At 44.8% G+C, this 14,530-nt stretch overlaps 1 protein-coding gene across 1 annotated transcript in view; it reads right to left on the reverse strand.

Moving 5' to 3' along the window:
* The window catches only part of FRMPD2 (FERM and PDZ domain containing 2), a 176,520-nt gene that overhangs the window by 66,493 nt on the left and 95,497 nt on the right, over positions 1 to 14,530 (reverse strand). The window contains exons 17-23 of the mRNA XM_074958563.1: positions 13,642 to 13,798; positions 9,856 to 10,066; positions 7,341 to 7,444; positions 5,338 to 5,436; positions 3,028 to 3,135; positions 2,792 to 2,908; positions 744 to 979 (exon numbers count right to left, since the gene is read on the reverse strand). Coding sequence (XP_074814664.1) covers positions 744 to 979; positions 2,792 to 2,908; positions 3,028 to 3,135; positions 5,338 to 5,436; positions 7,341 to 7,444; positions 9,856 to 10,066; positions 13,642 to 13,798 — 1,032 coding nt within the window. The remainder of the gene's footprint in view (positions 1 to 743; positions 980 to 2,791; positions 2,909 to 3,027; positions 3,136 to 5,337; positions 5,437 to 7,340; positions 7,445 to 9,855; positions 10,067 to 13,641; positions 13,799 to 14,530) is intronic.

The raw sequence follows: 14,530 nt of genomic DNA on the forward strand, positions 1-14,530 counted from the left end.
GAACATGTGTTATGATTTTGGTTTATATGTAACCATTTGTTTCTAATACGTCTACTTGCTATTACTTGAATCTCCATGCTTTGTTAAAGAAACTTATACTTGATTTCACTAAGTGCTGTGTGTTAAGTGGAGCGGTGATCTGAGGTGGAACTGGTATGCTGGGGTGTATTGTTCCTTTGGAAGCAGCAAATCCGCAAATATTGTGAGTGTCCAGTGGACCTAGGGTTGGACACTTCAGGGAGATGCTCGGCAGGCTCAAGTGTTGGAGTGTGCTTATCGCAAACCTGTAGAGTGACAGCAGGGCCTATGAGGCCTAGAGTGGAGTGCTTGTGTTGCCCGTGGCCGGTGAAGTCAGGGATCTGACTCATGGCAGGCAAAGGACAGGGCTTCCTCATGCTAAGGGCAAGTGGTAGCGAGGTGCCTCACAACTCTGGGTACCCCGGGAAGCGTCACAGTAGGATAAGAAGGAATCAGCTTAGTTTGCAGCAAGAAAAATGTAGGTTAGGTGTTAGGAAAAACTTCCTAACTATAACGCTTGCTAAGCTGGCACAGGTCACCTGAGGAAGTTGTGGAATCGCTATCATTGGAGGTTATTAAGAACAGGTTAGAAAAACACCTGTCAGAGATGATCTAGGTTTACTTAATCCTGCCTTTGTGCAAGGGGATGGATCCTTCCACTAACATTTCTATGATTCTTTATTTGACGTAGTGTCACAGCTGAGCAGTAGCAAAACTGTGGTTACCGCCATATCCAAGCTGTCAACTGAAAGAACAGGAATCTTGGGACCCAATTTTGGTGCTAAATTCCAAGAAAGAACCTTCTTGAGTTCATCTGTATTTATGACTTGTTCTTTGGAAGGTGCTGTATGACAGTCTTGAATCCTTTTTCTTCCACTGTCTGCACAAGAGATCTCAGACCCACTAGTGCTGTTTTTTCTTGACAAATTCTTCTCCTCATTCAGTCCTTCTTCAGATATGTCTATGAAAACAGAACAAAAACAAACATTGCCAGCTGCAAAAATCTGGAGAGAAATATATTATTATGTATTGGCACAGGAGGAATAGTCAACTTCAAAAGTGGCTAGGTCCTGAAATCTCAACGAGATCTACAAAACAAGCTAAGTTTGAGTAATATTGATACAGCCATTGTGGAGATAAGCATTTCTGCTTAGAAAATGTGGGGCACATGTATTCATTTCACCCTTCCAGGACTCAAAAATTTCAGAGACTATTTTGCTGAAACTTTAGATAGAATAAGCCTTGTCCTTGCACTAAGATGGAGCATGGAAACTTTTAGCACAAAAAGAATTTCTAAGAAATGTATTAGCTCCTGAAAGGGGCAAGAGTGGATGGGGTTTCTGAGGGAAATCACATTTCAGTCTTAATTATTTTGATTGATAATGCAACTGCTTTAACAAGCTATAAACATTTCTTATCCCTATCATCTTTTTTGATACAATCACTATTTATTAAATACTGTAGTTGCTGAAGGTAAGCACCTTTTCTTAACCAATGCAGATATCAGAACATCTTTAGGATTTTATGATTTCACATGTCCAAAACTTTGTTGTTGTTGGGTTTTTTCCATTTTTGAGTGAACTGATTGCTGGTCTGACAGCCTCGGGGACAGAATCTCCTTATAGCCACAGAACAGGTAAAGCACACAGCCGGTAGCAACCGTGTAAGCTTTACAACAGGGCCTTTCCAGTGTGCCTCAACACTGCCCTAGAGGGAGCACCAAGAGTGGATTAAGAGAGGAACTTTCTACTCTCCTCTATTCAGGCTCTTATACTGTGCCCTTCACCTTGGTATATGAGCTCCTGAGTACCTGGACGCTGGGATCCATGCCTGATGCAGCAGTTACTCTATGAGACATCAAGACCTTATGGGAATGCTGAGAGGGAAAGTGTAGGATTCATAAAGGTTTATGCGCTTGGCAACGTTCAGGGCACACCCGGAGTGTTGTGTAGGAGTAGTGCACACACTGCTCCATCCAAGGGCATCAACCTTGGAATCTCGCCAAGATGATATGAACCATGGGAAGCCTCCCAGGACTGGGCTCAAGGCCCGAGAGCAAGGAATGCGGTAGATAGAAATTGGTAAATAAGAATGTTAAACAAAGCCAGTGTATTCCTTTTATCTGTTGGAGAATGTAATGCGCGGGGGGAGAGAGAGAGAATAAAGGGGAAGGTGGAAAGCTGACAGGAGAAGCCTGTTGGCAGAGACCAGCCTGCTTGCTTGCTAAAAGCTGTGTTCTGTCTTGTCATTGAACTGCCACAGGGAAAGATCTATTAGATGGAGGAGAGCCAAAGAGGATGAGTCAGAGACCTGGAGGATGTAGTTTAAGGTATCTATGGGGGGGACTGATGTTTTCTGGGAATGCAAAGCATGGTGCATCTGGGCCCTCGTTAGTTTTAATCTGCTGCTTGTAACCATCTCTATAGCACATTCATTTCTTGGCCACTTGAGACGGGTGGTTTGCGAGGTGGACACCTGCTGACTAAGAACTGGACAGTGGGATCAATCCTGAGTCCATAGAAGTCAATGGCCAAGTTCCCATTGACTCTTGTGGTGCAGGCTCAGGTCCTTCGAGCATCAGCTCATTTCACAGTGGCTGCTGGACAGCTGGACAGGGTATCTACTTTTGGTCACGTGCACTCACTACCCACCTGGGCTGAATTATAACCTGCAGTTTAGAGGCAAAAGCCTCCAAAGGTATCCCATTACCAGTGCCCTGAGCCAACCACTCCCATGGCCCATAAAACCATTCACCTCCCAAGCCCTATTGTACCTTTGGGTTGAGAGATGATCAGTTCCACGTCATCAGGAGAATTCTGTATAATTTTAACCGCTGTATTAAAAGAAGCACCTTCGAGGCTAACATTATTCACAGAGATGAGTCGTCCCCCTAAGAACAGGATTAAAACAAAACATATCCGGGGGGGAGGGGGGGGGAAATAAGGCCAGATCAGTTCATTTTAAACCATGAAAGCATTTGAATTCTAATTAAAAACTGGGGACAGTGACCTGGTTTGATATGCCCAGCTCTGTCTGCAGGTCCCCCAGGGATAATTGATGCGATAAATATTCCGAGGTCTAATTTCCCCACATTTTCTCCTCCAATAATTACGAAACCTGCAAAAATGAGATAGCATGAGAAGTTGGAAAAGCTGGTATTATTAGAAAAATGAACCTTAGGAGAACAAAAGCATCTTTTCCATTGCCATAAGTTATCTGCATACTCTGGGGAATGGAGCTCTTTGATTTTGCCTCATCGAAGCCCTGGTTCAGGAAGCACTTCAGTTTACATTTAACTTTAAGTATGCACTTTTTTTCCCCATAGATTCATATATTCTAAGGCTAGAAGGGACCACTGTGATCATCCGGTCTGATCACCTGTATAACACAGGCCAGAGAACTGCCCCAAATTCATTCCTAGAACAGATCTTTTGGAAAAACACCCAATCTCCATTTAAAATTTGTCAGTGGTGGAGATTGTTCCAATGGTGAATTACTCTCACCGTTAAAAATTTACACCTTATTTCCAGTCTGAATTTGTCTAGCTTCAATTTCTAGCTGTTGACTCGTGTTAGACCTTTCTCTGTTAAAGACTGAAGAGCTGATTATTAAATATTTGTTCCCCACTAGACCAATCCCTGGGGGACCCCACTGGAAACAGATCCATTCAATGATGATTCACCATTTACAGTTACATTTTGAGACCTATCAGTTAACCAGTGTTTAATCCATTTAATATCTGCTATGTTAATTTGATATCGTTCTAGTTTTTTTCATCAAAATGTCAGGCAGTACCAAATCAATCTTGCCTTACAGAAATCTATGTATATTACATCAACTCTATTACCTTTATCAATCAAACTTATGACCCACTGACTTAGCGGCAAGTGCTTAGGTGCCCTTCCTGAATAGGGGTGCTTTCCTGAATCAGGGCCATGAAGAGCCATGCTCCCAAGTCATAGAAGCCAGTGTTTCCCAAACCCATCAGTGGGTTGCAGGAAAAGTCTAGGTGGGTAGTGCCTCCCTGGAGGTGCTCATCCTTCTGCCATGCTCTCACTGCCCCACGCAGCAAGCAGCAGCATGGGGAATGGGATCCGGGCAGCGGCAGAGGAAGCACCTCCAGGACATGCGCAGGATGGGGACAGATTACTGACTGCTGGCCCACTGGCTCCATCCATTTCCTCGGCGCTACTACTGCCTCCTGGACCTAGCTCTCACTTCCTTTGGGCGGCAGCATGGGGAGTGGGAGCAGAGCCACAGAAGAAGTGGCCAGAGCCAGCAAGCAGCCAGGTAGCGATTGCAGCCCCTTGGTACAGCTGGGAATAAAACCCAGATCTCCTGAGTCCCAGGCCAGTGCTCTAACCACTAGACCACACAGCTGTGCTGTCTGGATCCAGACCAGACCTTTCACAAGATTCAAGTTTGTTTGGATCCAGGGTTTAGTTTTGGGCTTAGCTCTAAATAATAATTCTGTACATACTCTAAGAACTCCCCACATGGGTTGTCAGCTGGTTTTGAACCCAGAACTTTCAGTACAGATCTCTGTCACTTAAGACTTCAAAGAGTAACTGTGTTAGCTGTCTGCAGTAGTAGGCTGCTATCCTCTAGTGGGACAATAACTAATAGTGGATGCAGCACACAGTTTGCCAGTGTGTTACATAATATAATATTAAGGTTGTACAGTCAGGCATTTAAAAGTCAGATAATACCCAAGTTAAGGTTGCATAGTCACTATGCAGCTAAGTAAGCTACATATATAACTGCACAATGCATGCATTCGTGTCACATGTTGGTATAAAGTGCTAAACAAAAAAAAAATCACATTTCCTAGGTGACAGATGTCTGTCCAGAACCTAGCACTTTTGGTTCTACACCCAATGCCTACTCCATTAGTCCACCATAAACTTCTGTGTGTTGGTTACACCTGCTGAAAAACAGTGGCTAAATAATGATGCTTTGCCATTTTTAACCTGTAGACCTCAAAGTGCTATGCAAAAGTTGGCAGTCACATGGGATCAGCAAGCTCAAGGAAGCTACCAACTTGCCCAATTTCACACAGCAAATATCTTTGGATAGAGACAAATTGACAACGTTTCTGTAACTGCTGATACCCAACCTGGAAACAGCTTATCTTTTCACCAGATTTAAATAGATTTAAATAAATAGATGTCTAAAAATTGTATTGAAAAGAAAGAAAGAAAGAAAGAAAGAAAGAAAGAAAGAAAGAAAGAAAGAAAGAAAGAAAGAAAGAATCTAAAGGCCTATATACATGCTCGGACAGTCCTGGTAACAAACATACCATTCATGCCCCTTACTCACCAAAGCCATTTTTAGGATCTCGTTTTAAAGTGACACAAATGATTTCTCTTTCTAATCCAGCCAGCATATTCTCTCCTTGACTGATTGGGGAACCCGGGGCTGCAGAAACAAAACAACTGGAATAAACAGACAAGTGCAGACAAGGGGAGGACATGACATTCTTTGACCATTCGGGTGTTTAGAAGTTAAGATGCTTAATTTCAACATCATTATTCCTTTTTTTACATTAATATGCTGCAGATGAGAGGTGCTAGATGGAGAGCCCTGGAGACTGGCATCCTGTATGTATCTACAGAACGGGTAAGCACTACAGTGCAAGCTTCTCCCACAATGTCCCACCTATGCATATTTCCCCTCAATTGGAGGGACCACTTCTATTTAGACAGTCAGGGACCACCTTTTTGTTCTGGGTTTGTACAGCACAAGATGGTCCCAGTCCATGACTGGGGCTCCTAGGCGCTACTGAAATACACCTAAAAATGTACAGTGCCTGGCACAGTGGGGGCCTGGTCCATGACTGGTGCTATGATAATACAAACAATAAATAGCAGTAAGGGGGCTGGGCCAGGCTGGGATCTTTAAAGGAGTTTATGGGAATTAAGTATCCAAATCCCACTACGCCTAAGGCCTGGGGTCATAAAAGACATTTAGGTTTTGCAAAAAGAACAGGAGTACTTGTGGCACCTTAGAGACTAACAAATTTATTAGAGCATAAGCTTTCGTGGGCTACGGCCCACTTCATCAGATGCATAGAATGGAACATATAGTAAGAAGATATATATATACATACAGAGAAGGTGGAAGTTGCCATACAAACTGTAAGAGGCTAATTAATTAAGATGAGCTATCAGCAGGAGAAAAAAACTTTTGTAGTGATAATCAAGATGGCTGATTATCACTACAAAAGTTTTTTTCTCCTGCTGATAATAGCTCATCTTAATTAATTACTTACTATATGTTCTTCTTACTATATGTTCCATTCTATGCATCCGATGAAGTGGGCCGTAGCCCACGAAAGCTTATGCTCTAATAAATTTGTTAGTCTCTAAGGTGCCACAAGTACTCCTGTTCTTTTTGTAGATACAGACTAACACGGCTGCTACTCTAAACCTGTCATTTAGGTTTTTCTACACTCAGCATTGCAACACCTAGCAGATTTAGCAGCCGAAGTCCCATCGATTGTCAATGGGATTTTGGCTGCCATCCCTGTTGAAAATGAGATGTCGGCTTCTAAATTAGTTAGGCATTGCCATGCGGAGTGCAGAAACGCCAAAGCGCTTTCTCAAATCGGGGCCTTCATCTCCATGCCCTTCCTGCTGGCTGAGGAGGCCGGTGCTGTCATGGGATCCAAACAGCACCAGTTGTGGCAATGGCTTTTTGGTTGGAGTCACCTGTCGTACCACGTCACTTACTGCAATGTGGACATTGAAAATGTGGCTCTGCTCTGAAAAGGGGCTATGTAAAAATGACAGCTTCGTCTTCATCAGATCTGCCCTGGCATGTCTGAGAGTCAGAGCTGCTGATTTCAGTGTCTAACATCGGTTTCTACAGCTTTTTACTCCTGCAGTGCCAGCACAGGCATAGAAGGGGGAGCTGCGTTCTCTGCCACCTCATGAATCAACTACAGAAATGTTGTTATATTTCCATTGGAAGGCCAAATTCCGCTCTCACTAACACCTATGCCTCCTCATGTCAGGCCTTTAGATACAGCTAAGCAACCTCATTGAAGACAATGGGGCATCACTGGAAGAATAGCTTGGTCTGCCGGGCCCTTATTACTAGTGTCAATGAAGGGAAAATAAAGAACCCAGCTTGAGTCGCTGAGCCCAGGGTTAATTTGCAGGCCTGGGCGTGAGAACAACGATCCTTTACATTGTAAAGTGAGTACATCTGATCTGCTATCATTGAGATGCGATGAACCTTGAGCCCCATGGTGCCAGTTGTTATGTTTCCTTTTCAGATCACTGCTGAACTCCGAGTGCATCACAATCTAGCATACTCACTGCTGGCTGTATTTGGAGTTGAATGGATAGAGAGATAATCATAGCTCCGTTGTTTTTCATTCAAACTAATGTGTACTTCTGACTGGGACAATCCAGAGTAAGAGCTAGAAGCAACAAAGAAGACTGACATTAATGTAACAAATAGACAACAGCACTCTCCATCTTCAAAAAACTTTCCAAAGCAGGTCAGAGCCAAGATGGGAACAGAGAAATTCCTGGCTCCGGACATATGCTTAGGCCACTAGATCTCCTTATCAGAGAAGGCTGGGCTTAGTCTGGCTGGCATTAGCTTTCAATTGATATCCACTACTCAACTGCTCATTAAAGGACTGCTATGGGGTGTCCACCCCACACAAGCCCTGAGCCGGTTAATGTTGGCCCGAAGCAGCCAGTTAACCTTGGATGCTGCACCTGGAGGGGAACCAGGAATTGCTAAGCATGAATGGCAGGTAAAGCCCAGCCCGGGGAGGAGCTGGGCTAGGAGTGTAAAGCCAGGAAGTGAGAGCAGGAAGGAGATCTGCAGTCACTCCCTAGATGGAAAGGGAACTGGCCAGGGACAAGAAGAAGATCCAGGGGAGAGTACACCCTGGGGTCCTGCCCTGGACTGGGGGGTCCTGCGAAAGGCCAAGAAGGGGAGCAGAGGAAGCTCCCAGAGATAGGCAAGGAGATAGAGAGTTGGGGTAGAAGGGGTCTGGGGAAACAGCAACAGGGTCTGAGACCTGGATTGCTACATATATGGTCCCTGGGCTGGAACCCTTAGTAGCAGGCAGGCCTGGGTTCCCTTACCAGCCACTGGGAAAGTGATACCGAACCTCAAGTCAGAATGGAAGACTGCCTGAAACAGCATACAGACAGTTTGTCTGGTGGGACTCTGTTACCCTGGAATGGGGGCTCTATAGTGATCCTCTCTCTTCTAGGCTTTGTTCTACTTCATAGCACTTCAGATGGCATTCAGATCTCTTAAAGGCCTCAGGAGCCTTGTGCAGCTACAGCAACCACCCACACACTGGTGCATGTAGTAATGTCAATGAAAGGAGAAGTTCTCATTCTGTTTTCTATGTACTGCACCTTTAAACATAGAATCATAGAAGGACGGGAAGGGACTGAGTCCCCAGCACTGAGGCAGGACTAAGTATTATCTTGACCATCCCTGACAGGTATTTCTCTGACCTGTTCTTAAAAACCTCTAATGACAGAGATTCCACAACCTCCCTAGGTATTTTATTTCAGAGCTTAACTACTTGACAGTTAAGAAGTTTTTCCTGAGGTCCGAACTAAACCTCCCTTGCAATTTAAGCCCATTGCTTCTTGTCCTGTCCTCAGTGGATCAGGAGAACAATTAAAATAACAATTTACGCTCCTCTTTATAACAACATTTTATGTATTTGAAGACTGTTATGTCCCCACTCCGCCTTCTCGTCCCCAGACTAAACACCCTGCCCTTGTTCATTCAGGCCAAATACTACCTGTCACAGAGGAGACACACACACACTGTGCTTTCTCATGAAGGCTTCACTTTTGTTGTCTCTTTTTTTCATTGTTTTCCTTAATCCAAAATGAAAGGCATTCAGTCTGAAAGTAAATGGGTTGCTTTTTGTGTCTGGAAACAAACGTGACACCAGTTCTGACTCAAGTTCTTACTTGTTAGATTGTTCTCTCTTTGTCTTCCTCTGTGTATGTACAACACCTAACCCAATAGAAACCCATCCTGATGGGTGTGGCCTTTGGGCGTGAACACAATACAAATATTAACAAAGGGCACAGGCTAGCTCTGAAATAAGGGGCCTGAAAGAAGTCTGCAGTGACCTGGAACAAAATAGTTAATTTCAGCCCAAATGGCAGCAAAGCCTAGGGACATTGTTATTATGACTAGACCATGTGATGTAGAGCAGGAAACTAGTGCTAAACAAATAAGTCCCCTGCCCAGGGCACAAGCTGGTAGAGAAGAGGACAGCACAGGAGCAAGGCAGTGGGTCATCACTTTAGGTGGAATGCCTCACAAGTTAACATCTGAAGGGAGAGGATGCACTTTGGTGGAAGCATATTGCGAAGTGGGGTTGTATGACACTACAGAAAAGGCCAAGTAACTTTAACCACACAAGTCCAGGCTATCGTATTGGCAGAGTTCCCACCATACTCTATATAGAATATGCACACATGAGACCTCTCTCTTTGCCTTTATTAACTTAACAATAAAATATAAACCTCAACCTAAGCTTTCTCCTAAATTTGGCTGCTTTCTAGGGTTTCTCACTACAGGATCTCTTCTGTGTCTGCCGCTAGTCCCCTCTGGCTCAGAGATTTTCAAACCTTTATATGCTCCAAGATTGGAGCTAATAGGACCCTCCTGGTCTGACATCAGAGTAAATCAGCAAAAGTAACACTGCACCTCCATGCAGGGTTCTAGAATCTGACCCTGTCAGACAAAGGTTTTAGGTAATAATCACAAGCCCGGTTGTTGAGCCAACATCTGCTTTTTAGTCCCATTCAGAGGAAAAAGCCAATTTAAACTCACCTGCCTAGATTGCTTTTGTCCCCGATCCCATTGTTGGTTTCCACACTGAGGTTATCGCAAGACTTGCTCATCATCCCAGCAGACATGTGCTCCAGGTTGGCCCCGTACAGGACATTTTCTGAGCAGGACAGTCTCTGAATCAGGGCAAGATGTTCGTGCTGAGTTGCATAAGCAGAATTTGATTTGACTATTTCCATAAACTTGTTGTCCTCTGAGGGAGAAGGGCAAACGAGAAAAAGATAAATCCACTGACTTTCTTCCAGCCTTTTATGTTCAGAACTGCTTTCTGTCTAGCCTTTTCAACATGCCAGCCTTACAAAAAGCCTGACATTATCTATAGTTGTTCTGATATTCCTAAACCTATCAAGAAGCTGGAGTGTGAGAAAGGGTTTTCAAGCATTTTCTATTATATCATAGGAGGTATTGTGTTTTTCATTTGGATTTGGCTTTCATTCATGTGAACTTTTCTGCAAATTCAGTCTCCACCAAGGAAGATGCAGTGTGCAGCCCCATTAAACCTGAATGCATTTCTGAAATGTACATTTAACAAATCTGTCAATGGAACTGGAAGGTTCTGTCTGCAGAGGTCTGGAGCAGCTGTGATCAGCTGATGCTCACCTGTGTCATGGGCCACCAGCCCAACACATGTGTATCTGAGGAGACATGCTCCCACAACATCAGAGAGGGATCAGGGAGTGGGTCCTCAGCACCTGCACACTCTGTACTGGTGAAGAAGGGACTATTTTGGTGGCAGTGAACGACATCTAACTTCACACCTCTAAGAGAAACCACCAATTCCTTGTTGATAGCCAGATTTGGGGGCAGCAATAAAGGATCTGCAGCACTGGAGAGGGGTCGGAGAAGAGTCATAAGAATGATTGAAAGATTAGAAAACATTCCTTATTATAGTGATAGACTTAATAAAGAGATGATCATGGTCTAAGTATCTACATGGGGAACAACCATTGGATAATGAGCTCTCCAATTTAACAGAGAAAGGTCTGACACACTCCAATGGCTGGAAGCTGAAGTTACACAAATTCAGCCTGGAAATCAGGTGTCAATTTTTAACAGTGAGGTTCATTAACCATTGGAACAACTTACCAAGGATTGCAGTGGATTCTCCATCACTGGCAATTATTAAATCAAGACTGGATGTTTTTTCCTAAAAGCTCTGAGGTAGGAATTATTATGGGGCAGTTCTTTGGCCTGTGTTAGCCAGGAGGTCAGACCAGATGGTCCCAGTGGTGCCTCTGCCCTGGGAATTCTATTAATCTATTTACATCCCCGCCTCCAGGCCCAACGAAAGTTAAAGCTGACGAGTCAATATTAATTTATTCAGGTTCTCTCTCAGTGGGCTGGAATACCCCTTAAAGGGGATTTGGGGGCAGCTGATAGTTAAGGACATACCTAGAAGTACAACAGAATCCCTGCTGCCATGACGATGAGGGTTGCAAGTCGGAGGGCTGGAAATCAATATGACTGCACATTCCCCACTTCCTCCCGTTTGACCCTGATCTCCAGTGCCTCTCCCTACTAGACATTTTTGTAGCCCTCTGGAATGTTGCTTTTTAGTTTCATTACACCTAGGCTGCCCGTTTCCTCAGTGGGTTTGATCAGAGGCATTTGTTAAGAGGCGTTGAAAGGGTTAACTGTCCATCTTCTCAGCAAAGTCTGAGAGTTGCCATAGCGATAGCTGAGTGGGGAGCTGCATTAAGATCTGCAGAAAATGTGGCAGATGCATCTGAGCCAGACAACAGTAAAAGGGGAGCTCTCCTAGCCACTCGCGTGGAAGGGATTCTGCCTTGCTGGGGAAAGACCTGCACTGGGTTGCAAAGAGAGTCTAATTCTGAACAAGGGTCACTGCCACCTACCTTCAAGGAACCAATCCCATCCAGGAGGACCCACAAGGACGAGCTAACTCTGCACTCAGGATCTGCTGCCCCAGCCAATCAGGCTAATGGCTTGCACAAGACTGAACAGTCTGCGATTTTAAATGCTTGTAATCAGGGCTTGCATTATAATTTTTCTGCCTCCTAATTAATTTTGCTCCCTCATATCTTGAATGTAATCATTTTCATTACAGAATATTGTTGCTCAGCAAGCCTGATGGTGCAATTTCAGGTCTCATTTGTAGACTGATCACAGCTCTCCGGTGTTAAATCAGAAGTAAAAGGAACCCCAACAACTCAGGGGGTTCCATGGACATAAGTAGGGCCCTACCAAATTCATGGTCCATTTTGGTCAATTTCACAGCCATAGGATTTAAAAAATAGCAAATGTCATGATTTCAGCTATTTAGATCTGAAATTTCACAGTGTTGTAATTGTAGGGGTCCTGATGCAAAAAGGAGTTGTGGAGGGGTCAGAAGGATATTGTCGGGGGGGGGTGCGGCGCTGCTACCCTTACTTCTGTGCTGCTGCTGGCGAGGCGCTGCCTGCAGAGCTGGGTACCCGGCCAACAGCTGCCGCTCTCCAGCCACCCAGCTCTGAAGGCTGCACAGAAATAAGGATGGCAATACCATAACACCCCTAAAATAACCCTGTGACACACACACACCCCCGCAACTCCTTTTTGAGTCAGGACCCCCAATTTGAGAAACACTGGTCTCCTCTCCCCCTCCCCCCATGAAATCTGCATAGTATAGGGTAAAAGCACACAAAAGACCAAATTTCACGGGGACGACCAGATTTCACAGTCTGTGATGTGTTTTTCATGGCCGTGAATTTTGTAGGGACCTAGACATAAGCCTCCTTTCTGCTACTTTCTGACACCTCTGCAGAGTGATTTCCTGTTAATTAAATTGTACAAGAACTTTGTCTCCTATGAAAGAATTTTGGAAATATTAACCATTCTGTGCCCGTGATATAACCTCATTGCCCGGCGTGCAACACTTCCACTTGAGAGAGGGGCAGTCTGACCTAATGGCTAGCACACTTGTATGAGAGTCAGGGTTCCTAGCTCTGCCACTGACTCACAGGGCCAAATCAGAAATTAGCATGGGCAGAAATTAGCATGACTTCATTGAAGTCAGTGGGCAAGATCCTCAGTTGGTGTGAATCAGTGTAGCTCCATTGACATCAACAGAGGTATGTGAAACTTTGGCCAAGTTATTTCCCTCTCACCTCTGCCTCAGTTTCCCCATATATATTACATTTACCCACCTCTGCAGAATACTTTGAGAGCTGTGGATGCAGAGGGCTATATAATAATCATAACATCATAGAAATGTCAGGCAGGAAGGGACCTGAGAAGTCATCAAGTCCAGCCCCCTGCGCTGAGACAGGACCAAGTAAACCTCACTTTTGGTCCTCACTCAGGCAAAAACTCCTAGTGGACTAAATTCAGCCCTTGCACAAGTAGGCACAACAGCCATTGACTGCAATGGAACATGTCTCTGCTTGCACCAGGGCTAGATCTGATCTGTTGTCCTCAAAATTCCCAGCACAGTTCCTGCAGCTAAGTATAATAAAGCTGATTTCATACCAACCAAGTTTTGTGGCACACGTCACCAGAGCACCTCCCAGTGTTAATTCAGCCTCACAGACTCCCAACCCCTGTGAGGTCAGGAAACATTACAGAGGGACAGTTGAGTCAGAGTGAGATGAACTGATTGCACAAGGCCCATGGGAAGTTTGTGGTGGAGCCAAATGGCAAACCCAGATCTGATTCCCAGCTCAGTGCCTTACCCAACCAGCATCTCTCCTCTCCTTGAGCCTCCTCCATTCCTTACCAAACCTGCCCTCGCCTATTCCCCGTGTGACGTACAGTATCTATGGCACTCACCAGAGGAAGCTTGCTGAAGCTGCCTGGAATGCATCTGGGCATTAAATTTGTGCTGGGCAGAGCAGAGGTCCAGTATATATTTGCAAGTCTTTGCCGTGTCGGTGACGAACGTGTGTTTTTTGCCATTGAAGTTGCTTTCAATCGTGAACTTTTTTCTCTAAAGGAAATAAAAATGCACCTTTCACTTTATATTCCACCCAGGACATTTCCCGGAGGAATGCAAGGCTTGCCGATAGAATCATATTAGTTTGTCCAGGCATATATCTGCCCTGGGTGTATGCTCTGAAAGTGCAATGAACTCCTTCCACAACTCTGATATGGGTGAGTGGGGTGTCACTCATTTGCATTTGGGTCCTATCCTCACATCCACTGAAATCAGTGGGGTTTCTGACATGGACTTCAGTGGCAGCAGGATCAGTAGCCATCAGAAAACTTGGACCTAAGAATAATGACATTTTAGCCAGTCGGACTGCAGACTGCAAATGCATTAAAGGGGCAAGCAGGCTAGTGGTGGGAAGGGAGTGGATGACTGTGTGGTGATTGGCTGATACACTTCTAATGTCAGAATGCCATGGCAGGGTGGGGTGTGGTATTGCAGTCCCATAACACTGTTCATAGCACATCAGTGTATAGAGAGGCAGGGGGACAAAGAGGGATCTGGGAGAGGAAGGGACAATTGCCACAGCGACCCAATACAGTAGCAGAGGGATCAAAAAAAGAGAAAGGCAGAGAGGGAGGAGAGGAGAGGGGAGGGAAAAATGGATATGGGTTAGAGCAGCAGGCTACCAGCTGTCTGATAGAATCCCTCTGCTATGGCTCACACTGAGGGCTATGCTGGAGCCATGTGACTAGCTGATTGTTCAGTTTGGTGGCTGAATCAAAAAAGTAA

Source organism: Natator depressus, chromosome 7 (assembly GCF_965152275.1).
Source record: "Natator depressus isolate rNatDep1 chromosome 7, rNatDep2.hap1, whole genome shotgun sequence".
In the NCBI taxonomy this organism is placed as follows: domain Eukaryota; kingdom Metazoa; phylum Chordata; order Testudines; family Cheloniidae; genus Natator; species Natator depressus.